The sequence below is a fragment of the Camelus dromedarius genome, chromosome X, assembly GCF_036321535.1.
Source record: "Camelus dromedarius isolate mCamDro1 chromosome X, mCamDro1.pat, whole genome shotgun sequence".
Classification (NCBI taxonomy): domain Eukaryota; kingdom Metazoa; phylum Chordata; class Mammalia; order Artiodactyla; family Camelidae; genus Camelus; species Camelus dromedarius.
Window position 1 is genome coordinate 72,914 of NC_087472.1, and position 26,579 is coordinate 99,492.

Sequence of the window (26,579 nt, forward strand, 5' to 3'; positions counted from 1 at the left end):
TAAAGCACGCAGAGAAAGAAAGACACATTATATATGTAAAAACAATAGTGGAATTTTTGTCAGAAACAATGAAAAAGACAGTGGTGAAACATCTTTAAAATACTGGAAGACAAAAAAAGTAGGCTTCCAGTCAAGATGGCAGAGTGGTAGGATGACGAGCTTATCTCTCCTCGTGACTACAACAAAACCACAACTGAATGCTAAACATCCATCAAAAAAAGACTGGGACCTAGCAAAAAAGATCTTCTGCAACTGGAAACATAAAGAGGATAAAAGGGGAGGGGGATGGGAAGGGACAGGCTGGGAATTTGAAATTTGTAGATACTGACAGGCATATGCAGAACAGATAAACAAGATTATACTGTATAGCACAGGGAAATATATAAAAGGTCTTGTGGTAGCTCACAGTGAAAAAAAAAGTGACAATGAATATATGTATGTTCATGTATAACTGAAAAATTGTGCTCTACACTGGAATTTGACACAACATTGTAAAATGACTATAACTCAATTTAAAAAAGTTAAAAAAAAAGAGGAAACCATAGCAGGACGGTAGGAGGGACGTAATGCTGATATAATTGGGCCCCATACCCCCAGGGTGGGTGACCCACAAGCTGAAGAATAGTTAAGTTGCAGAGGCCCTCCCACAGGAGTGAGAACTCTAAGCCTCACGTCAGGATCCCCAGCTTGGGCCCTGGCACTGGGAAGAGAAGGAGATCCCAGGACATCTGGTTTTGAAGGCCAGTGGGGCTTGGCTCTGGGAGCCCCAAGGGACTAGGGGAAACGGAGACTCCATTCGCTTGGGAAGCATACACAGAAACTCGCATCCGCCAGGTCCAAGGGCAGAGGCAGTGATTTCATAGGAACCTGGGCCAGACCTGCCTGCTGGATTTGGAGGATCTCCTGGGGACATGGGGACAGCTGCAGCTCACCCAGGGGACATAAAAGCTGGTGGTGGACATTCCAGGAGTATTAATCTACATGAGCTTTCTTGGATGCTGACATCTTGATTGGATCATTAGCACCAAGGCTGAGCCCCACCCAACAGCCTGTAGGGAAGCTGCAGGCCAAACAACATACAGGATGGGAATACAGCCCCACGCACCAGCAGACTTCCTGAGCCACAAGTGCCTCTAGACATGGCCCTGCCCACCAGAGGTCCAGGACCAAGCTTCACCCAGCAGTGGGCAGGCACCGGCTCCTCCTGCCAGGAAACCTGCATAAGCCTCTAGTCCAGCCTCATCCACCAGGGCCAGATACTAGAAATAAGAAAACAACTATCCCAAAGCCTGTGGAAGGAATCCACAAACATATAGAAAGATAGAAGATATGAAGCGGCAGAGGAATATCTCCCAGGCCGAGGCACAAGGTAAAATCCCACAGAAAGAAATAAGTGATGAGGAGATAGGCAATCCATCTGAGAAAGAGTTTAAAGTAATGATGGCCAAGATGTTCAGGGAACTCAAGAGGAGGGTAGATGCACAGAGTGAAGTTTTTAGCAAAGAGGTGGAAAATATACAGAATACCCAAACAGAGTTCAAGAATAAAATCACTGAAATGAATAACACACTAGAAGGAACCCAGAATAGACTAAATGAGGCAGAAGAATGGATCAGTGAGCTAGAAGACAGATTTGTGGAAATCACTGCTGCAGAACAGAAAACAGAAGAAATGAATGAGGATAATTTAAGAGAACTCTGGGACAATGTGAAGTGCTCTAATAATCACATTATAGGGTCCGAGAAAGAGAAGAGAGAAAGGACCTGAGAAAATCTTTGGAGAGATAATAACAGAAAACTTCCCCACCTTGGGAAAGGAAACAGTCACCCAAGTCCTGGAAGCGCAGAGAGTACCACACAGAATCAACCCAAAGAGGAACACACCAAGGCACATAGTCATCAAACTGACAACAATTAAGGATAAGGAGAAAATATTAAAACTAGCAAGAGAAAAGCAATGAATAACATACAAGGAACTCCCATAAGGTTATCAGCCGATTTTTCAGCAGAAACTCTACAGGCCAGAAGGGAGTGGCACGATATATTTAAAGTGATGCAAGGGGGAAACTTACAACCAAGAACACTCTGTCCAGCAAGGCTCTCATTCAGCCTTGATGGAGAACTCAAAAGCTTCACAGATAAACAAAAGCTAAAAGATTTCAGCACCACCAAACCAGCTTTACAACAAATGTTAAAGGACCGTCTCTAGTCATCAAACCATAAGAAAAGAGAACAAAAAGAAGAAAGGGGGAAAATAGAGACCTACAAAAGATTGCTTTGGCTGTTTGGGGTCTTTTGTGGTTCCTTATAAATTTTGGAATTGTCTGTTCTAGTTCTGTGAGGAATGTTGCGAGTATTTTGCTGGGGGTTGCGTTGGATCTGTGGATTGCTTTGGGTACTGTGGCCATTTTGATGGTGTTGATTCTTCCAATCCAAGAGCACAAGAAATCTTTCCATTTCTTTGAGTCATTTCAGTTTTTGGAATATAGGTAACCTCCTTGGTTAAGTTTATTTCTAGGCATTTTGTTGTTTTTGATGCAATGGAAATGTTTATGTCAGTTACAAAATTCTGGTTTTTGAAGTGAAAAGAAAAGTGAATGAAGGGCCACAAGTTGCAAAAATATCCTTCTTTGTTATGGGTGAGTTGTATTTCATTACATCTTCTTTATCTATTCAACTATTGATGTACACTTAGGATGCTTCCATATCTTGGTAATTATAAACAATGTTGCTGTTAATAGCAGGGTGCATGTATCTTTCTGAATTAATTTTTATTTTGTAGTTGGCTTTATTCCTTTGATAACTATGTAAGTTTAAAAAGCTAAAAGCTCTAAACATTCTTAGAAACAATGAACAGTACATATATGTGAATTTAAAAATATATGTGCAGTAAAAAAAAAAAGAAATGAGCTATCAAGCCATGAAAGACATGGAAGAAACTTAAAAGATATATTACTGAATGAAAGAAGCCAGTCTGAAAAAGTTACAATTCCAACCAACTGACATTCTGGAAAAGGCACAGCTACAGAAACAATAAAAAGACTGTGGTTTCCAGTGGTTTGGGGAGAGGGAGGGAGGGAGGAATGAATAGATGGAATACAAGGGATTTTTAAGGCAATGAAATTATTCTGCATGATACTACAGTGGTGGCTTACATGTCATTATGCATTTGTCAAAACCCATAGAATGTACAACATCAAGAGTGAGCCCTAATGTAAACTATGGACTTTGGTTGATAATAATGTGTCCATGTTGGTTCATTCATTGTATCAAATATGCCACACTGATGAGGGATGTTGAGAGTAGGGGAGTATACATGTGTGGGTGGGGAGGGCTATGTGCGAACTCTGTATTTTCTGCTCAGTTCTGCTGTGAACCTGAAACTGCTCTAAAAAATGGAGTCTATTACTAAAAAAAAATTAATGTAGAATTCTGTACTGTGAAAATATCTTTTAAAAAAGGAAGTGAAAAGGGGGAAGGGTATAGCTCAAGCGGTAGAGTGCATGCTTAGCATGCATGAGGTCCTGGGTTCAATTCCCAGTTCGTCCTCCAAAAATAAACAAGCTTAATTATCTTCCAGTACCAAAAAAAAAAAAAAAAATCAAAGCACATCAAATATGTTAAAAAAAAAAAGGACGTGAAATAAAGACTTTTCAGGCATACAAATATTGAAAGAAGTCATTACTAGCAGACTTAACACAATGAAAAATGTTTAAAGACATCCTACAGGTGGAAAGAAAATGACACCAGATGGAAATCTGGATCTACACAAAAGAATTAAGAGTTACCAGAAATATTAACTATGGGTAAATATTTACTATGGGTAAATAAAAAAAGATGTTTTATTATTTAAATCTCTTTAAAAGATAATCAACTGTTTAAACAAAAATAGTAACAATGTATTTTACAGTTATATGTGTAAATGAAAGTATGACAAAAGTATCAAGGTCAGGAAGGTAAAACTGGAGGTAAACTTTGTAACATTCTTATACTATTTGTGAAGTACAATAATACAACTAGAAGGTAGACTATGATAAGTTAAAGACTTCTACTGTAAACCCCAGAGCAAGCGCAAAATAACAAAACAGAATAAAAATGGAATTTAAAAAGCACTCAATTGAGCAGAAGGCAAAAAAAGAGGGTGAAGGGAACAAAGAACAGATGGTACAAATAGGAAACAAATAGTAAAATGGTAGATTTAAAATTTTCCTACAAAGAAAACTCCAGGCTGAGACTGCCTCACTGGTGAATTCTTTCAAACAGCTAAGGAACAAATAATGTCAATAGCACGTAAATTCTTTTGGAGGAGAGAGAGAGGTAACACTTCCCAACTTGTTTGATGGGGCCAGCATATCTCTGATACCAAAGCCCAAAAATAAAAAGAAATTACAGATCAACATCCCTCATGAACACACATAATTCCTGAATAAATCAACAGCAAATCCAATAAGGTGTTATATAAAAAGGATAATGTATCATGACCTTGCAAAAATGCAAGGTTGGTTTAACATTCAAAAAGAAATGTTAACTTAGTAAGTTATATTCAGTCATATTAAATGAATAAAGGAGAAAAACCATATAATCCTCTCAGTACAGAAAAAATATTTGATAAAATTCATGAATAAAACTCTCAAGTGAGGAACTGAAGGGATCTTCTTCTAGCTGATAAAGGGTATGTATAAAAAATCTAGGGCTAATAACATAATTGTGAAAATACTAAATTTTTCCCTATAAGATGTGCTACATACAAGAATGTCCACTGTCATGACTTTCCTTTACTATCGTGTAGAAGGTTCTAGCTGGTGCAATAAGACAAAGAAAAGAAGTAAAATGGAAGAATCTACAAAAAAGCTAGTAGAACTAACAAGTGAATTTTGCAACATTTCAGGATACAAACCAGGTCAATATACAAAAGTCAACTTCATTTCTATACATTACCAGTAAAAATTGGAAAATTAAATTTAAAATTTATCACAGAACACAAAAGTATGGAATTCTCAAGAGTGAATTTCACAAAGTATGTACAAGACCTTTACACCAAAACTGAAAAATACTGGTGAGATAAATGAAAGAAATCCTAGGCAAAAGCACAGATATGCCAAGTTTATGGATAGGAAGACTCAATGCTGTCAAGATTACCAATTCTCCCCAAATTGATCTATAGATTAAATGCAATCACAATCAAATATATAAGTTTTTTTTTCAGGATGGAAAATAACAAGTTTATTCTGGAACACAAATGGAAATACAAAGGACCTAAAATGGTAAAGACAATCCTGGAGAAGAACATGGTTGGAGGACTTTGGGAATTCTATAAAGCTATAGTAATCAGTACAGGGTGGTACTGACATAAAGGCACACAAACAGATTAATGGAACACAATAGAGAATACAGAATTAAACCCCACAGGGGAGAATGGATAAACAAATTGTGGTGGGTAGATTTATACAATGGAATATGTAGTACAAAACAATAAAAAAGAATAAATTATTACTACATTCAACAACATGAATGAATCTCATAGACATAATACTGAGTGAAAGAGGCCAGACATGAAAGAATATATAACATATGAGTCCATTTTTCTATACATTTTAAGAACAAGTAATACATTATCTAGAGTGATGTAAGTTAGAGAAATTACCTCTGTTGGGGATTATTAACTGGAAGGGGCATAAGGGAGCTTTCAGAGGTGTTGACAGTGTTTTATATCTTGATCTGGGTGGTGGTTACATGGGTATAGAAATATGTAGAAAATAACACTTGTACTAGCAAGTACACTTGCTGCACTTTATTATACTTATGTTATTCTTCCATAAAAGAGACATCAGTTAGTTAATTAGCAGTGTTTGTTATTCTGGGTCATGTAGTCAACAAGAAGACTTTTATTTGGAAAGTGAAGACTATACTAGTATTGGTCAAACACAGACCATTCCAACTAAATAGGGTTATCTTCAGGGATTAAGAATAACTAAGAGATGGACTGGAAGTTCCAAAGAAATTGTCAGAAGATCTAGAATCAGACACATATTTTCCCTCTTCTTCCTCAAGCAATGTGTTACAAAGTGAGCTATTACAGAACCCCATTGTTTGACTTCCTGTATGGTGCCACCCTTCCTCCAATTTCCATATACTTTGGTGGAAAAAGTATTATCCTCCTAAGACCTACTGTTATTAGATGTTCCCTGTAAAACTAACAATAACAATAAACATTTAAATAGCTCTTACTATGTATCAGACATTGTGACACTGTGTTAGGCACTTTGCATGCACTGTACACTTTAACCCTCAAAACACTATGAAGAAGATATATCTCCATTTTACAGATGATGATGATGACTGAGGCATAGAGAGGTTAAGTAACCTGCCTAAGGTCACACAACTAGTGGCAGAGAAAGGATTCAATCCCAGGCAACCTGATTCTAGAGCTTGTACTCCAACCACTAAAATCTAGCTGTCAGTAAGAATGAACATGATCACTCAATGATCTGTTTCAAGGTGTAAACTTCTACTCTTCATGTAAATTCTTAATTGTGTAGACCCAAATTATAACTGATCTCTGCCCACCTTCTATTCAATGTCTGTCTATCATCTTTCCTCAAAACCTTTATCCACTAACCAGATGGAAAATACAAAGACACGTGTAACTGTAGGATAAATAGGTTACAGGGACACTTCCTTCCCTATCGATCTCTGCCTCTTGCTTGATACAAAGAAAGCTAAAGCTGTCATGGTAAGCAAGAAAGTGACGGAATTGTTTGGGTTTTAGGATTCATAATGGGTCACAACTGGCGTGCACATTTGTTTTTTGCTTTACAAAGTGTACAGAGAACAGACTGGTATGTGCAGCTAAGTCTAAATTATACAGGTATCGATCCAAAGCTTTAAATAATTGTTTCTTTATGTTGAATATGTTTTCCAAATTAAAGATTCCTTAATGGTTATTAATGGGTTGTGGTTTTTTTCTATGTCTCGTTTTTATCCTCATTATCATAATGTAATCACATAATGAGGGTTAGAAGGGAAAAAAAAACCCTACTAAAGTATTGAATTTAAGATGTTTCTCTATTATATCAACCATCAACCACAGCTTCTCAACTTTACATCCTGAAAAATATTATCATATCCCATACTTACCGAATCCACGAGATTTTCTGTTTTATCTATCAATAATTCCAATCTTTCGCCTCGCTGAGCTACCAGATCTGAAAATGTTGGAAAAACAGAAAATATCATGTTTATATTACAAATCTGCTATTTTGTCTTTAAGCCAAATCTGAATTTAATTACAGCTGGTATTCTTGACAACTCATATTTACTACAGAAACAGTTATAACTTTAAGTGATAAATGATCGTAAAGCTTATCAACTAAAGTAGGCTCTTCTGTGAAGGGCCAGATACTAAATATTTTAGGCTTGTGGGCCAAATGGTCTTGGCTGCAATTAATCAACTCTGTCAGATATAAATAATATGTAAATGAACGGGCATGACTGTTTTCCAATGAAATTTTATGCAGAAAAACAGGCCAGATTTGATCCAAGGGCTGTAGTTTGCAAATTCCTAAATTAAGGATATGATCTGAGAGTAAAAACAACAAAAAAAAGAACCATCAAAATGAATGAGAGTTGGACATTTTCAGAACTGCAGTGTGGGGAACTCCAAAGATCCTTTCTCCAACAAAACCGCCATAACTGGTAACAATTATAAAAACAAACAAAAGCCATTCAAAGTCTCTGAGAACTGTGAGTGTCCTAAGGGCGTACAGCAAATAGAGAAACATTTATACAAGAAAATCAATGAATTATCAATAACAACAGTGAAAATCTATGGCATATGAGGCACGACCTGCCCCATCCTTCAGCTCAGTGATGTAGAAGCTCTGCTTCTGGCAAGTAAAGCCTGGGAGCTCTCTTTCCCCTCAGGTCCCATTCAAAGGCTATGCTCTCTCCCTAGAAGGGGCAAGTAGTCAGCATTTCTCCTCCTTCTTCACCCCATACCCAGGCTATGAGGCAGAAGCTCTATTCCAGCATGGCACGGCTGATAGTTACGAGGCTCCCTTCCTCTACCTACTGCCATACATAGAGAAGAAGCTCTACCCCAGGTGGCAGGCCAAGAACACTGGGCCCTGAGGGCCTCTTCCCTGACTTAACTCATAGAGTAGAGGTTCCACAATGTGAGAGGAAAGCCAAGACCAGGGTTATCTAGCACTCCAATGGTAGAGCAAGGGTGCCACTCAAAGAGATGGAGTCCACTGCCCCGATCTACAGTACCAGAGCAGTGACTCATACATTGTTCCCAGTGGGAGAGGCAGTCCTTAAGAACAGAGTTTTCCCTAAGAGGACAGACTTCATTTGGGGCAGAGGATGGGGAAGTTCAAGCCTAAGGGAGACTTTGGAGGTAAGCAATTATAATGAAGCTGGTAGCTTCACGAGAATAACAAGTTAAACCATGGGGCAGCTAGAAGTTTAACAGAGAGTACCTGGGGAAGAGACAGATAAGAAGAACCCTCCCAAGGTCAGCACAAGCATCTAAGACTGGCCTTAAAGATAAAGGAACCCAAGTCTAATTAGATCAGACTGCAGGAATTTATGTCTGGGGAATTGTCAGAAAAAAAATAATAGAGCAATTAGCCTGCAATTAGTGGAGGTTAACAGCTGGATGAGATACCAACAGAGGCAAGCTTAATAGGGAGATCAGGGAAAAAACACTCCAAGAGAGCTGTGTCATTCCAGGGTGACTGTGTATGTCCAAGGCTGTTCCCTCTCAGACGTGACATCAGCGGCGTGGGAGAAACACACTTCAAAGAAAAAGTCCAGCCCAGTCACTAAACAAATAAAGAAGCAAACAACAAACCCTAGGGGTTGGGAATCAGTACCCAGAATTGCTATAATACATTACTTAAAATGTCCAATTTTCCAAAATATTATGACATGTTAAAAGAAACAGGAAAGTGTGATCCCTACACAAGAAGAGCAGAAATTATAAACTTACTTGGCAGAGGGGGAGCTCAGCTCTTGGACTCAACAATGGAATGAAATTAGAAATCAATAACAGAAGGAAAACTTATGGGATGAAGTAAAAGCAGTGCATAGAAGGAAATTTATAGCAGCAAACACCTATATTAAAGAGAAGAAGGGTGTTACAGACAGAATTGAGTTCCCACAAATTCATATATTGAAGTCCTAACCCCTAATGTGATAGTATTTGGATGGGGCCTTTGGAAGATCATTATGTTGAGATGAGGCCATGAAGGCTTATGATGGGATTAGTGCCCTTATAAAAAGAGACACCAGAGAACACAGTGATAAGGCACAATCTGCAAGCTGGGAAGAGATTTTGCACCAGAACCCAATCATGCAGACACCCTGATCTTGGACTTCCAGCCTCTAGAACCATGAGAAAATAAATTTCTGTTGTTTAAGCCACCCAGTCTATAGTAATCCTTTATAGGATGACTAAGACAAAAGATCTCAAATTAATAACTTAAATTTCCACCTCAAGGAACTGGAAAAAGAAAAGCAAACTAAATCAAAATCTAACAGAAGTAAATAATAAAGATTAGAGCAGAAAAAATATAGATTAGAAACACAATAGAGAAAATCAATAAAACCAAAAGTAGGTTTGAAATGATAAACAAAATTGACAAGTCTTTGTATAAACAGACAAAAAAGAGATTCAAATTACTAAAATAATCACTACTGAGTTCCCAGAAATGAGAGGGATTCTAAGAGAATACTATAAACAAGAGTATGTCAATACATTAGATAAACTAAATGAAATGGATAAATTCCTAGAAAGACACAAACCACAAAAACAGATTCAAGAAGAAATGGGAGTAACTGAATAGAGCTACAACAAACAAAAAGATTAAGTCAGTAATTTTTAAACTTTGCATAAAGAAAAGCCCAGGCCCAGATGGCTTCAAAGGTGAACTCTGCCAAACATTACAAGAATACCAGTTTTTCGAAAATTTTTCTAAAAATAGAAAAGGAGGGAACATTCTCAACTTATCCTATGAGGTCAGTATTACCCTGGTATCAAAACCAAAGATATCACAAGAAAACAACAGATCAATATCTCTTATGAATATAGACACAAAAAACCTTCAATAAAGTACTAGCAGAATGAATCCAGCAATATATAAAAAGGAATTTACACCATGATGAAGAGGCATTTCAGAAATGCAAGGTTAATTTAATATCCAAAAATCAATTACTGTAATATATTGTATTAATAAAGGAGAAAAACAATATGATCATATCAATAGATGCAAAAAAGCACTTCACAAAATCCAACACCTTTTCATGATAACTCAACAAAAAAGAAATAGAAGGGAAGCTCCTGAACCATCTATAAAAAAACAGCTAACATCATACATAATTGTGAAAGTTTCCCTAAGATCAGGAATAAGACAAGGATGTCCATTCTTGCCACTCTTATTCAACTGTACTAGAGGTTCCAGCCAGGCCAATTAGGCAGGAGAAAGACATGAAAGGTATTCGGATTGGAAAGGGAAAATTAAATCTCTGTTTTCAGATGGCATGATCCAGTACATAGAAAATCATAAGGAACTATTAAAACTAATAAATGAGTTCAACAAGGTTATACAATACAAGATCAATATACAAAAATCAATTATATTTCTATACATCAGCAGTGAACAATCAAAAAATAAAAGAAAAATTCCATTTACAATAGCATCAGAAAAAAACCACTTGGGAACAAGGCAAGAAAGATGTTAGAAGAGAGATACTATTAAAAAGAAATTATTCTGACACATCAAAAGCGGTAAAGAAGATTTTAATCAAGACTACTGCAATAGGGGTCAAGACCATTGCAATAGGGGAGAGAGACTGAGCTCAGCTGTGATTAAGCTCAGCTGTGATTATAACAAGGACAAGTTAGGTGATGTCAGCATTATAGTGGCATTAGACAGTCCTCCTTTTTGTCTCCCTTTTTAAACAACTAATTAGGCATCCATCTACAAACAAAAGTGCCTCTGTCGGAGTTGTGGGATCCAACACCATATGCTAAGGGACCTGAGAGGAGTTTCATCCACCTGTGCATCAGTAATAGGCAGACAGACCTTGCTATGAGCTGTGCAATCAGCAGGACTGGTGAACATGCCCCAGTTCCTCTTGGCTACAGTTGGGGAAAACCTAAAGAATGCTGACTTGGGCAGACACCCAAGGACAAGAGAGATTTTGTGAAACTCCAGCTTTGCTGAGGGGAGATTCCAGCATGCCACTGGAGCAAAACAAAACGAATTGGAGGCAAGACTTCCATGACTGGGGGAAAGGGGAAGGAAAGAGATTAGGAAAGAGGCAGGTAAGAATATTAAACAACATTAAAGGGATGTAGTTCCTGATGACTGGGTTCAGGAATTCACAGCAAGTCAATCCAATAGCTTCTGGGAGACCCTTAACCAATAATCCTCTCATCAGTCCTGCAGTGACCCCCAAATGCCCAGTGTGCAAAACCCACACCTCTCCCCACTCTCTGGCTGGTTCCTTTTATGTGCTTATGACTTTGGTGGCAAGAGTGAGCTACAGAAAAAGGAGTGCTCTCAGACCAGAGTCTATGGGCGAGGAAGAAACCATAAAATTGAGCTGTAGTGCTGTTTTCTGGAAAACAAAAAAGAGATTTCCAGCAGACAGCCTGGTGAGCTCTAAGACCAGAGAAGACGTAAATGCTTAATAATTCTGCCACAAGAGGGAGCAAGAAAGCAAGAATCATGGAGCAGGTTAGAGAAAATCCTAGATATAACAGGACCAATGAACTGTGTTCCCCACCTGAAGGCAACTAGTAGAGATTTAAGGTGTTTGCTACTTCATATGTGAAAGCAGCAATGCAAAGCTCCAAGGAATATGAAGAATCAAGGAAACATGTCATCACCAAAAGACAACAATCACGCACCAATAACCAAGATCAAAGACATGAAATTTTGTGACCTAACTGATAAAGAATTCAAAATAGTAGTTTTAGGGAAATCAAAAGAGCAGCAAGAAAACACAGAAAGACGTTCTAACGAAATCAGGAAAACAGTACATAAACAAAATCTGAAATTTATCAAAGAAACAGAAATCAGTAGAAAATAGCAATGAAACTAAGAGCTGATTTTCTAAAGATAAACAAAACTGACAAATCTTTGGATAGATGAAGAAAAAAAGAAAAAAGACCCAAATAAATAAGATATGAAATGAAAGAGACATTACAACTGATACCTGAGATATACAAAGGATCAAAGGAGACTACTACAATTATATGCCAACAAACTGGATAACCTAGAAGAAATGGATTTATTCCTAGAAACATACAACCTACCAAGACTGATTCAGAAAGAAATAGAAATTGAACATTCCAATAATGAATAAGAAGAATGAATCAGTAATCAAAAGCCTCCCAACACAGAAAAGCCCAGTACCAGATGGCTTCACTGGTGAATGCTACCAAACATTTAAAGAAAAATTAATGCCAATTCATCTCAAACTCTTCCAAAAAACTGAAGAGGAGGGAATACTTCTAAACTCATTTTATGAGGTCAGCATTACTCTGATACCAAAGACAGATAAAGATACTATAAGAAAACTAAACCAGTATTTTTGATGAATATACATGCAAAAATTATAAAAAAATTAGCAAATCAAATTCAACAACACATCAAAACAATCATACACTATGACCAAATGGGATTTATCCCTAAGATGCAAGAATAGCTCAAAATACACACATCAATACAGGTGATATATCATATCAAGAGAATGAAAGATACTTATGATCATCTCAATAGACGCAGAAAAAAAATTGACAAAATACAGCATCACTTCATGACAAAAACCCTCAACAAATTGAATATTGAAGGAAGTTACTTCAACACAATAAAGGCCATATATGTCAGACCAATAGCTCGACATCTTACTCAATGGTGAAACATTGAAGGCTTTTCCTCTAAGATCAGGAACAAGACAAGGGTGCCCACTCTCACCACTGTTATTCACAAAGTATTAGAAATCTTCGCTAGAGCAATCAGGTAAGACAAAGAAGTAAAAGGCATCCAAATTGGAAAGGAAGTAAAACTGCCATTATTTACAGATTATATATTATATATAGAAAATCTTAAAGATCCAACAAAAAACTGTTAAACTAATCAATGAATTCAGTAGAGTTGCAGGATATAAAATCAACATACAGAAATCAGTTGCTTGTATATAATAACAACAAAATATTTTTAAAAAGTAATAAAACTATCCCAATCACAATATCATCAAAAATATTGAAATGTTTAGGAATAAATTTAACTAAGGAAGTGAAAGATCTGTGTGATAAAAACGATATGACTTGGATAAAAGAAATTGAAGGAAATACACACAAATGGAAATACATCCTGTGTTCATGAATCAAAAGAATTAATATTGTTAAAATGTTCATACTACCCAAAGCCATCTATAGATTCAATGCAATCTCTATCAAAATTCCAAAGGCATTTTTCACAGAAATGGAAAAAACAATCCTAAAATGTGTATGGAACCACAAAAAGGCCCCAAAGAGCCAAAGCAATCCTGAGAAAGAAGAACAAAATCAGAGGTCTTACACTTCCTGATCCTGAACTATACTATAAAGCTATAGTACTTGAAACAGTATGGTACTGGCATAATAAGATACACGAATCAATGGAACAAAATAGAGAGCCCATAAATAACCCCCACATATACAGCCAACTAATATTTTTCAAGGGAGTCAAGATTGCTCAAAGGGGAAACAATGGTCTTTTCAACAAATGGTGTTGGGAAAACTGGATAACCACAAGTAAAAAATTGAAATTGGATCCCTATAAACAGTACTCAAAAAATTAACTTGAAATGGATTAAATACTTAAATGTAAGACTTGAAATCAATAAACACCTGTAAGAAAATATAGGGAAGAAAGTTCTTGACACTGGTCTTTGCAGTGATATTTAGGATTGACACCAAAAGCACAAACAAACAAAAAAAAAAAATAAAAATCAACAAGTTGGACTACATCAAACTAAAAAGCTTCTGCACAGGAAAAGAAACAATCAAAAACATAAAAAGGCAACCTACAGAATGGGAGAAAATATTTACAAACCATGTATTGGATAAGGGGTTAATATCCAAAATATATAAAGAATTCATATATCTCAACAACAACAACAACAAAAAAAACCCAATCTGATTAAAAAATGGGCAGAGGAACTCAACATAATTTTTCCAAAGAAGACATATACAAATGGCCAACAGGTACATGAAAAGATGCTCAACATCACTAATCATCAGAAGCATGCAAATAAAAACCACAATGAAATATCAACCTCATACCTGTTGAATGGCTGTCATTAAGAAGACAAGAGAAAAGTGTTGGCAAGCACATGAGGAGAAGGGAACCATTATGCACTGCTGGTAGGAATGTAAATTGGTTCAGTCACTATGAAAAACAATATGGAGGTTCCTCAAAAAATTAAAAATACAACTACCATATGATCTAGCAATTCTATTTCTGGGTATATATCCAAACAGAATGAAAGCAGGATATTGAAAGGACAGCTGTACATCCATTTTTATTGCACCATTATTCACAACAGCCAAGATATGGAAATAAGCTAAGCGTTTGTCCATGGATGAATGGATAAAGAAGATGTGGTGTATACACATAATGGAATATTATTGAGCCATGAGAAAGATGGAAATCCTGCTGTCTGCAACAACATGGATGGATCTTGAGGGCACCATGCTTAGTGAGATAAGCCAGACAAAGAAAGACAAATATTGTATGATATTATTAAGATGTGGAATCTAAAAATGTGGAACTTGTAGAACCAGAGTAGAATGGTGGTTACTAGGGGCTAGAGGTGGAAGAACAGGGGAGACGTAGTGAAAGGGTGCAAACTTGGAACTAGAAGATTAATAAGCTCTGGACATCTAGTGCACAGCACACTGATTATAGTCAACATTACTGTAGTATATACTTCAAAACTGCTAAGGTAGTTCTATATAACTCCATTTATATGAAATGCCCAGAACAGGCAAATCTATACAGACAGAAAGGAGAGTAATTGTTCTTAGGTCTGGAGGCTGAGGGGAAAAGAGGAGTGACTGTAAATGGGTACCAGATTTGTTTTGGGGATAGTGAAAATGTTCTAAAATTGTGGTGATGGTCACACAATCTGTGGATATAGTAAAAACACTGGGTTATATAGTTTAAATGAGTGAACTGTATGGTATGTGGATTATATCACAATAAAGCTGTTAAAAATGAACGGGAGATAATTAGAAATGTCTTTGCTACATTTTTAATTTGCTGTTTCTGTAATTCTAAAAATAAGTCATTTTAAAGGAGTTGATTAAAAAGGTTCATTTTCTGAGAAGTTTATGCATTTGCAATAGAAAATATTGTAGCAATTGGCTATTTCCACTTTTGGGCAAAATACATATATTTAGTGATAAAAAAAGAGAGAAAAGAAGTATTAGTTTTTTAATAGGTTCTGTAGTCTACATCTAGACATATAATTAAAACTAAAATCAATGAAAGAAAATCACCTCAAATAACCAAGAGATATACATATTAAGAAATGCAAAAATGTTTCTGTCTTTTGATTATTTATCTCATTCCTGAAAATTAATCTCAACAAGAAAAACATAATAGGCATAAAAACATTTATAACAGTACTGTTACGGTAACACAAACCTCTAAATCAGTGCTACCTAAGAGTGCTTGCTACTGCTCAACTAAGTCTCCAAGTACACTGTTCAGTCCAATTGACATTTTCATAGCAAGATGTTCTCAATGAAGGACACATAGCACTGTCTTACATTCTGGAGCAAGATCCTTATCTGGCTGTAAAACAGCATTGAGCAATATTGCTCTAAAGAACCAAAATGTCCATAATAAGAACATAATTGGCAACCGTGTGATATAACTTAAAGAAATATTATTTGAGCATAAAGCAGACTAACAATAGCTAACAATCATTCAGCCCTTACTATGTGCCAGGCACTGTACAAAGTGTTTTATATACATTATTTCTTTTATCCCAGTAACCTTAAGTTCTAGTATCTCCTTTTTGCAGATTAAGAAATAAAGGTCACAGAGGTTAGAGGACTGATCAAGGCCCAACAGCAGGTAGGACGTGAAATCAAGACTCAAACTCAGGCAAGTATGACTCCAAATCCTGATCACTGTATTATACTGCCTCCACAAAACTAAAGGATGATTTTAACTATGTATATATGTGAATAAAAAATAGAAAGAAAATGGAGATGAATCTTTAGGATGGTGAGACAAAAAGTAAATTTTTAAAAATGTCTTTTCATTATTTGTAGCTGTCCTAATAAAAATACAAAAGTAATTCAAATAGTAAATTCAAAATTATAAGGAAATGAACATTTATGAAATGACAATGTCTGAATCAAATATCATAAAGCAATTATATACTCATTTTTGTTCAATTTTATAAAAGAATTTATTGTCTGCAAGACATTCTTCTTAGAAGATACATTTAAGAGTGGTACTAAAACTTGAGTATGCATTGCAATCCTCTCAAGGGCTTGTTAAAACAGATTGCTGGGATCTACTTCAAGAGTTTCTGATTCAATAGGCTTGGGGTGGGGCCTGAAAGTCTGCATTTATAACGAGTTTCCAGGGGATGCTGATGCTGCCGGCCCAGGGACTATACTGTGAGAACCTGTGCTTTTAAAAAATTAGTATCATCCTAAATCTAAATACCATTGGTATAATCAATTAAAAATAAACTTGATGAATTTCTTGAATTACTTTAATGTGCTAAGTAGGTTCTTGACAAAGCACAGGCCGATGGAATTTATGTCATAGTTCATACTCTTAAAGAATACAACAGTCTTTTGGTCCAATTCTTTATCTCAGTCAAGAGCTACAAGCTTTTTAAGGAAGTCAAATAGTTATACTTTATCTATACTGATAATATCAGTTATCTGGGTACTTTCAGTCAAAACTGACTAAATTATTTTAAATTGCTGAACTGTTTAAGGGTCTCGGAAATTAGTCTTGCTAAGCAAACTAACTTAGAATGAAAAACAGTCATAAGTGCTAAAACCATTTATACAGCAGGCAGTATTATAGATAAGTAATATCCATATCTCAGCTTCCAATAGTAAGAATAAGTGCTCTATCAGCCTCTCTAGAATAATTTGATCCTCAATTAAGTAATGTATTATAATTTTTGCCTGCATGCATGCAGACTATGCCATAAAACATACCTATGTTTCTGACCATGATTCCTTTCAGTTCATCCACTTGGGCTTGAGTCTCCATCACTCTATCTAGGCCCTTATTCTCGGAGTGATGCTTCTATAAAAAAAAATACGACTTAACTTATGATACCCAGACATTATCTACAATATGAAAACAAAAAGAAGAGGAATGCCACTGAGGAATGCCATAAAATTGTCTCTATTGACACAAAAGATAGATGTCACTTCATTCAAAAATTGTTACCAGACCTAGGGAAAAATACAGGCAAGCATAAAAATTGCTACCATATGAAATGTGTTTTAGTAAAAAAAATATCACCTTACTTTAAATAAAGCTAAAAATATGCCAAATATACATCTGAGATTCTTGGGGCAGAAGGAGGGAGTTATATAATCTGTGCTCAGACAAGGAAGAAAGGAGAATAGACTGCAGTTGGGGCAGGTGGAACAGGGCAGGGAAAGGGCATTCTAAATTGTTCCATATTTCTTGGATATGATAAGGCAGGTGTTGGCCCAGCTTCTGAGCACCTGTTCTATCTGTTAGGATCAGAGTATACGTCCTATTTTCACTGGCTTCTTATAGGATCTACAAGTGTAAGGCACTGATGATAGTATATATTTTGGAAGTATTATCCATAGCAAACAATTATGGACTGCTTAATACACAATATTCTAGTCACTTCACTGTGCTAAATGCTTCAAATAGGGGTATTCTTTAATCCATGCAAAAATTCTATGATGAAGATGCTATTGTTATTACCTCTATTTACAGGTAAGGATCCTGACACAGATTTGTTAGGAGGTTCACACAAAGATCTGGCACTAAAGACAAACTAGCTAAGTTGAAAGTTTTGCTGCCAGCTGATCCTATTTATCTTTTTTCCCTTGTGATGAGAATTCTTAGGATTTACTCTCTTAACAACTTTCATATATAACCTAAAGCATTGTTAATTATATTTATCATATAGTACATTACATGCTTAGTTCTTATTTATCTTATAATTGTAAGATGGACTGCCTTCATCTAATTTCCCCTCTGCACATTCCCTGCCTCTGGTAACCACAAATCTGCTCTCTTTTTCTATGAGTTTGTTTTTGAAGTATAATTGACCTACAACACTATGTGAGGTCCTGTTACACAATATAGTGATTTGATATATCTATACATTTAAAAATGATAACAATGAAAAGTTTAGTTAGGTCAAAATAGGTATTACATAGTTACAACTATATTCCCCACACTATACATTTCAAAACTGTGACTCATTTATATTGCAACTAGAAGAATGTATCTTTAATTTCCTTCATCTGTTTCTTTCTTCCCCCACCCCATCCCCTCTGGCAATCACCTATTTGTTCTCTGTATCTATAACTCTGTTAACATTTTCTTGTATTTGTTCAATTGTTTTGTTTTTTAGATTCCATATATAAGTGAAATCACACAGTAATTATCTTTTTCTGTCTTGACTTATTTCACTTAACGTGATACCCTCTAGATCCATCAATGTTGCTGCAAATGACAAGATTTCACTCTTTTTTTGGCTGAGTAATATTCCACATATACATGCATGTTTGTGTGTGTGTGTATCTTTATCCATTCATCTATTGATGGGCATTTAGGTTCCTTCCATGTCTTGGCTATTGTAAATAATGCTGCAATGAACATTGCAGTGCATGTATCTTTTCTAATTAGAGATTTCATTTCCTTTGGATAAATACTCAGAAGTGGAATTGCTGGATTATATGGTAGTTCTGTTTTTAATTTTTGGAGGAATCTCCATACTGTCTTCCACAGTGGCTACACCAATTTACATTCCCATCAACAGTGCATGAGGGTTTCCTTTTTTCCACATCCTTGCCAACACTTGTTATTTGTTGTCTTTTTGATAACAGCCATTCTGACAAGTGTGAGGTGATACCTTACTGTGGTTTTCATTTGCATTTCCCTGATGATCAATGATGTTGAGCATCTTTTCATGTGCCTGTTGGCTAGTTGTATGTCTTCTTTGGAAAGATGTCTATTCAGGTCCTCTGTTCACTTTTTAATCAGTTTGGTTTTTTAATGTTGAAGTTGTATCACTTATTTGTACATTTTGGATATTAACCCCTTATCAGCTATATCATTTGCCAATATCTTCTATTTAGTAGGCGACATTTTCGTTTTGTTGATAGTTTCCTTTGCTGTGCAAAAGCTTTTCAGCTTGATGTAGTCCTATTCATTTTTGCTTTTGTTTCCATTGCCTGAGGACACAGATCCAAAAAAATATTACTAAGACAGGTGTCAAAGTGTATACTGCCTATGTTTTCTTTTAGAAGTTTCATGGTTTCAAGTCTTATTTTTCAATTCATTTCGAATTTATTTTTGTACATGCTGTGAGAAAGTAGTCTAGTTTGAATCTTTTGCATGTAGTTGTCCAAGTATCCCAACACCATTTACTGAAGAGATTACCTTTTCCCCATTGGATATTCTTGTCTCCTTTGTCACAGATTAATTGACCATATGTGCCTGGGTTCATTTCTAGGCTCTCTATCCTGTTCCATGGACCTGCGTGTCTGTTTTTGTGATAGTACCATACTGTTTTGACTGTTGTAGCTTTGTCATATAGTTGGAAACCAGGGAGTGTGATACCTCCAGCTTTGTTTTTCTTTCTCCAAGTTGTTTTGGGTATTCTGGGTCTTCTGTATCTCCATACAAATTTTAGAATTATTTGTTCTAGTTCTGTAAAAAAATGTTATTGGTATTGTGATAGGGATTGCATTGAATCTGTAGACTGCCTTGGGTAGTATGGTCATTTTAACAATATTAATTCTTCCAATCCATGAACATGGCTTATCTTTCCATCTGTTTGTGCCATCTTCAATTTCTTTCATCAGTGTCTTATACCTCCTTAGTTCGATATATTCCTAAATATTTTATTCTTTTTGATAAATGGGACTGTATTCTTAATTCCTCTTTTTGATAGTTTGTTGTTAGTGTATAGAAATACAACATATTTCTGCATATAAATTTTGTGTTCTGCAAATTTACTGAATTTGTTTATTAGTTCTGAAAGTTTTTGGTGGTATCTTTAGGATGTTCTATATATAATACCATGTCATTTGTAAAGAGTGATAATTTTACTTCTTCCTTTTGAATTTGGATTCCTTTTCTTTCTTTTCCTTGTCTGACTGCTGTGACTAGGACTTCCAATACTATGCTGAATAAGTGGTGACAATGGGCATCCTTGTCTTGTTCTTGATCTTGGAGGGAATGCTTTCCGCTTTTCACCACTGAGTATGACATTAACTGTGGGCTTGTCATGCACAGCCTTTATTATGTTGGGGTATGTTCCCTTTATTTTCATTCTGTTGAGTTTTTTTTTTTATCAAAAATGGATATTGAATTCTGTCAAAAGCTTTTTTCTGCATCTACTGAATGTAGTTTTTATTCTTCAATTTGTTAACATGGAGTGTCACATTGATTGATTTGCAGATACTGAACCATCTCTAGAATAAATCCCACTTGATAATGGTGTATAATCCTTTTAAATGTATTATTGAATTTGGTTTGTGAATATTTTGTTGAGGATTTCTGAATCTATGTTCATCAGTGATACTGGCCTGTAATTTTCTTTTTTGTGATATCTTTGGTTTTGGTGTCAGGAAGATGTAGATATCATGGAATGAATCTGGAAGTGTTCCTTCCTCTGCAATTTTTTTTGAATAGTTTCAGAAGGATGCGTGTTAACTCTTCTCTAAATGTTTGGTAGAATTCACCTGTGAAGCCATCTGGTCCTGGATTTTTGTTGGGAGTTTTTCAATTACTGACTCAATTTCATTACTGGTAATTGGTCTGTTCATATTTTCTATTTCTTACTGGTTCAGTCTTGTGAGATTGTACATTTCTAGGAATTTGTCCATTTCTTCTAGGCTGCCCATTTTATTGGCATACGGTTGTTTATAGTAGTTTCTTATGATCCTCTGTATTTCTGTGATATCTTTTGTAATTTCTCCTTTTTCATTTCTGATTTTAGTGATTTGAGCCTGCTCTCATTTTTTCCTGATGAGTCTGCCTAAAGGTTTATCAGCTTTATTTATATTTACGAAGAGCTAGCTCTTCATTTCATTGATCTTTTCTATTGTTTCCTTAGTCTCTATTTCACTTATTTCTGTTCTGATCTTTATGATTTCTTTCCTTCTACTAACTTTGGGTTCAGTTTGTTGTTCTTTTCCTAGCTCCTTTAGGTAAAATCTTAGGTTGTTTCCTTGAGACTTTTGTTTCCTGAGATGCTTGTATTGCTATAAACATCCCACTTAGAATGGCTTTTGCTGCATCCCATAAATTTTGAATCATTTCCTATTCACTTGTCTCTAGGTATTTTTTGATTTCCTCTGGCTTCTTCAGTGATTCATTGGTTCTTTAGTAGCATATTGCTTAGCCTCCACGTGTTTGTGTTTTTTGCAATTCTTTTCTTATAGTTGATTTCTAGTCTCATAGCATTGTGGTCAGAAAAGATGCTTGATATGATTTCAAGTTTCTTAAACTTGCTGAGGCTTATTTTGTTGCCTAGCATGTGATATACCTTGACGAATGCTCCAGGTCCACTTGAAAAGAATGTGTATTCTGCTGCTTTTGAATGGAATGTTCTATATATATATCTATTAAGTCCATTTGGAAATGTGTCATTTAGGCCAATCTTTCTTCATTGATTTTACATCTAGATGATATGTCCATTGAGGTAAGTGGAGTGTTAAAGTCCCCTACTATTATTGTGTTGCCATCAATTTCTCACTTTATGTTACTATTTGCTTTATGTACATAGGTGCTCCTATGTTGGGTACATATATACTTACAATTGTTATATCTGCTTCTTGGATTGATTCCTTTATCACTAACTCATGTCCTTGTCTCTTGTTACATTCTTTGTTTTAAAGTCTTTTTTGTCTGCTATAAGTATTGCTACCCTGGCTGTCCTCTGATTTTCAATTGCATGGAATACCTTTTCAGCTATTCTGACTTTTGATTGAAACATTTAGTTCATTTACATTTAATTATTGATAGGTATGTACCTACTGCCATTTTGTTAAATGTTTTCCAATTTTTTTTGTACTTCTTTTGCTCTCTTCCCTTGTGATGTGATGAGTATCTTTAGTGTTAATGTTTGAATTTCTTACCTTTTTTGTGTGTATGTATGTAATATAGATTTTTGGTTTGTGGTTACCATAAGATTTATATGTAGCAATCTATATATACACATGTGATTATTTTAAGTTGCTCGTCTCTTGAGTTCAAATGCATTTTAACAAACCTGTATTTTTACTGCTCCCCCCATGCTTACTATTTTGACACATTTTATATCTTTTTGTTTTGTGTATCCCTTAAGTATCTTTTATTGTGGATATAGGTGATTTTACTTCTTTTTCTTTTAACCTTCCTACTGTCTCTATACGTATATTTACTACCTTTACTGTATATTTGTCTTTACCAGTGATATTTTTCCTTTCATAATTTCCATATTTCTTGTGCCCTTTTCTTTTTTACTTGGAGAACTCCCTTTAATACTTCTTGTAAAGGTGGTTTCATGGTGCTGAACTCTTTTAGTTTTTGATTGTAAAACTTTCAACCTCTCCATTGAATCTGAATGAAAGCTTTTCCTGGTATTGGTGGTTGTCGGTTTTTCCCTTTTATCACTTTAAATACATAGTGCCACTCCCTTCTGGCTTGCAGGGTTACTGATAAAAACTCAGTTGATAGCCTTATGGGAATTCCCTAGTATATAACTTCTTACTTTTCCCTAGTTGCTTTTAATACTCTCTTTAATTTTTGCCATTTAAATTTATGTGTCTTGGTGTGGTCCTCTTTGGGTTGATCCTGTTTGGGACTCTGTGTGCTTCCCTTACCTGGGCGCTTTTTTCTTTTCCCTAATTAGGGAAGTTTTTAGCTATTACGTTTTCAAATTTGTTCTCTGCCCCTTTCTCTCTCTCTTCCCCTGGGATCCCTATCATGTGAATGTTAGTAATGCTTAATGTTGTCAAAGAGGTCTCTTAAATTGTTCTCATTTCTTTTTATTCTTTTTCTTTTTTTTTCCATTCCGTTTCAGTGATTTCCACTACTCTGTCTTCCAGCTTGCTGATCCATTCCTCTGTATCACCCAATCCATTGTTGATTCCTTCTAGTGTATTTTTTATTTCAACTATTGTATTCTTTATCTCTGTTTGGTTTTCTTTATACTTTCTAACTCTGTTAAAAATTCTAACTTCTCACTTTGCTCATCCAATCACCTCCCAGGTTCTTTGATCCCTTTACCATCTTTACTACCCTGAACTCTTTATTGGGTAGATTGCTTATCTCCACCTCATGTAGTTCATCTGGGATTTTATCTTGTTCCTTTGTTTGAAACATGTTCCTCTGTCTTTTCATTTTGCCTTATTTCCAGTTTTTATTTCTATGTATTTGTTAAGTTGGTTACATTTTCCAACCTTGATGAAGTAGCCTTTTCTAAGAGACATCCTAAGTGTCCCAGCAGCACACTTCCCTCTGGTAACCAGAGCTATATGCTCTAGGGGTACCTCCTACATAGGCTGTGGCTGGCTGATTACTGTGAACAGGCTGGTAGGCAGGGCTGGCCCCTGGTCTGCTTGGTTGCCAGACCCTGCCTTGTGTGCAGGCTGCCATATGCTGGTGGGTAGGGTTGGGTCACAAGGCAGCTGGCTATAGAGACCCATGGGGTCCTCTGGCTGCAGAGCCTTTGGGATTTCAGAGTTGGTGTTGGCCCACTGGTGGGTAGAACTGTCTTCTGACATGGCTGGCTATGGAGTCTGGGGTGTCCTGAAGCTGGTGTTGGTCCACTGGTCCCAGGGCAGATCCCAGGGCAGGTGGCTGAGGGACCCATGGTATCCCAGAGCTGGGGTTGGCCTGCTAGTAGGCAGGGTCAGTGTCTAGGGGGTCATAGGGCTGATGTTTGCCCACTGGTGGTTAAGACCCACTGGTTTACAGAGCCAGGTCAGGGGATCTCTGGATGGAGGGCTTCGGTATCTGAAGCTGGCTGTGGCCTGCTGTTCTGTGGAGCTGAGACCCAGAAGATGCCACAGCTACTGCTGGCTCATGGTGGGCAGGAGTCCCAGGGTCTCTAGCTGCAGGGCCGTGGGGGTCCCAAATTTGGTATGTTGGCCTGCTGGTGAGTGGGGCCAGGTCCCAGGGGGGCCCTGGGGCTGGTGTCTGCCCACTGGTGGGAAGAGCTGGGTTCCAGGGTCTCTGGCTGCAGGCACACTGGTGTGTGGGGCCAGGTCCTGGGTCCTCTGGTAGGAAGGGCCAGGACTCAGGATGGCTTTTGGTTCTAGGGCTCTTAAGGCAGCCAGCCTACTAGTGGGTGGGGCTGTGCACCTGCCCAGCAAGTTGCATGGCTTAAGGCATCCCAGTACTGGTGCAGACAGGTTGGTGGGTGGGGACAGGTACTGGCACTAATATGCTAGAGGGAAGATTCCAAAATGGTGCTTGCCAGCACGACTGTCCTCATGGTCGAACGAGCTTCCAAAAATGGCCATCTCCAGTGTCTATGTCCCTAGGGTGAGCTGCAGTGGCCTCCTGCCTCTCAGGAAGGCTCTCCAAGATCAGAAAGTGGGTCTGACCCAGGCTCCTTTCAAATTACTGCTTCTGCCCTGGATTCTGGAGCATGTGAGATTCTGTGTGACCCTTTAAGAGTGGAATCTCTATTTCCCCCAGCCCTCTGGCTTTCCCTAAAGTAAGCCCTGCTGAACTTCAGAGCCGAATGTTCTAGGGCTTGTCTTCCTGGTGGAGGACCCCTATGATGGGGAGCCTCATGCAGGGCTCAGACCCCTTGCTCCTTGGGGAGAACTTCCACAATTGTAATTATCTTCCCATTTGTGGGTCACCCACCCTGGGGTGTGGGTCTTGACTGTACTGTGTCTTTGCCCCCTCCTACTCATCTCGTTGTGGTTCCCTCTTTATATCTTAAGTTGTAGAAGATCTTTTCTGCTAGTCTTCTGATCTTATCAATAGTTGCTTTGCAAATAGTTGTGATTTCGGTGTGTCCATGGGAGGAGGAGAGCTCAGGGTCTTCCTACTCTACCATTTTGGGCAGCAACCTGATCCTATGTACTTTTGAATATGTATCAGTATATATTTTGTTGGTGATGTTTTACACAGTTTCACGTATATGAATGTTTCTTAGTGGAAGTATGAAGCAAACCAACTGAATGAATAATAAATATTTACAAATATTTAAAGAATTTCATCCCCACAGGATGCATGTTTAGAAGTGTGGTACTCAGAAAGTGTATTAAGAAGAACACTTATAGGAGAAGTGAAAGTATTCAATTACAGTAAGTCTTTTTTTCCTCATTCACAACACCATCACAGATAAAACTCATGTCCTTGCACACAACTAGTTTCAAGATAAAAGGTAAGCATTTTTTAAAGGTCTCAATATCATTAGTCATCAGGGAAATGCAAATTAAAACCACAATTAGATATCATTGCACACCCACTAAGATGAGTAAAATTAAAATGACAGACTATAACAACTGTTGGTAAGGATACAGAAACACTGAAACTGCTAGTGAGAATATAAATGGTACAACCACTTTGAAAAAAATTTGATGATTCATTATAAAATTAAACATCATTCATCATATGACCCAGCAGTTCCATTCCTAAGTATTTACCAAAGAGAAATAAAAATACATGTCTGCATGAAGACTTGTTCATGGATGTTCATAACAGTTTTGTTTATGATAGCTGAAACTGGAAGCAATTCAAATATCCAGAAACAGGTGAATGGATAAACAAATTAAGATATATGCATACAATACTACTCAGCAAAAAAGGAAACTAATGATTTATACAATATAGATGTATATCAAAAACCTCATACTGTGCAAACAAGGAAGACACAAAAGAGTATGTAATGTATGATTCCATTTATAGGAAATTCTAGAAGAGATAAAACTAATTTATGGTGACAGAAAATAGAGCAGTGATTGTTTCAGGCAGAGTGTGGGGGAGAGAACTGACTGCAAAGGGACATAAGGAATCTTTACGGTCATGGAGATGTTTTGTACCTTGAAAAGGTGGTATTTCACTGGTGTATACATATGTAAAACTTCACTGAGCTGACAAATATTCATACAGATGAACAGACTTTCAAATGACTAATTTGAGCTGTTCAAAATTTAAATTTGCCTCGTGGGAGGGCAGCAGGTTAATGTATAGGTTAAGAAGCCATTTGGTAAGTTCAATGGATTTATGCATTAAATGGGTAGTTGAAGTAGATGATCTTTAATGTCCTTCCCAACCCTGAGATACTCTCACCATCATTGTTAGAGAATATCACCAA

General features: G+C 36.7%; 1 protein-coding gene across 2 annotated transcripts in view; it reads right to left on the reverse strand.

Moving 5' to 3' along the window:
- The window catches only part of VAMP7 (vesicle associated membrane protein 7), a 62,589-nt gene that overhangs the window by 7,594 nt on the left and 28,416 nt on the right, over positions 1-26,579 (reverse strand). Inside the window, exons 5-6 of one of the 2 annotated variants that reach the window (XM_010980471.3) lie at positions 17,251-17,341; positions 7,137-7,204 (exon numbers count right to left, since the gene is read on the reverse strand). In XM_010980471.3, the coding sequence (XP_010978773.1) occupies positions 7,137-7,204; positions 17,251-17,341 (159 nt within the window). The remainder of the gene's footprint in view (positions 1-7,136; positions 7,205-17,250; positions 17,342-26,579) is intronic. The other variant, XM_064482736.1, reaches the window with a different exon arrangement.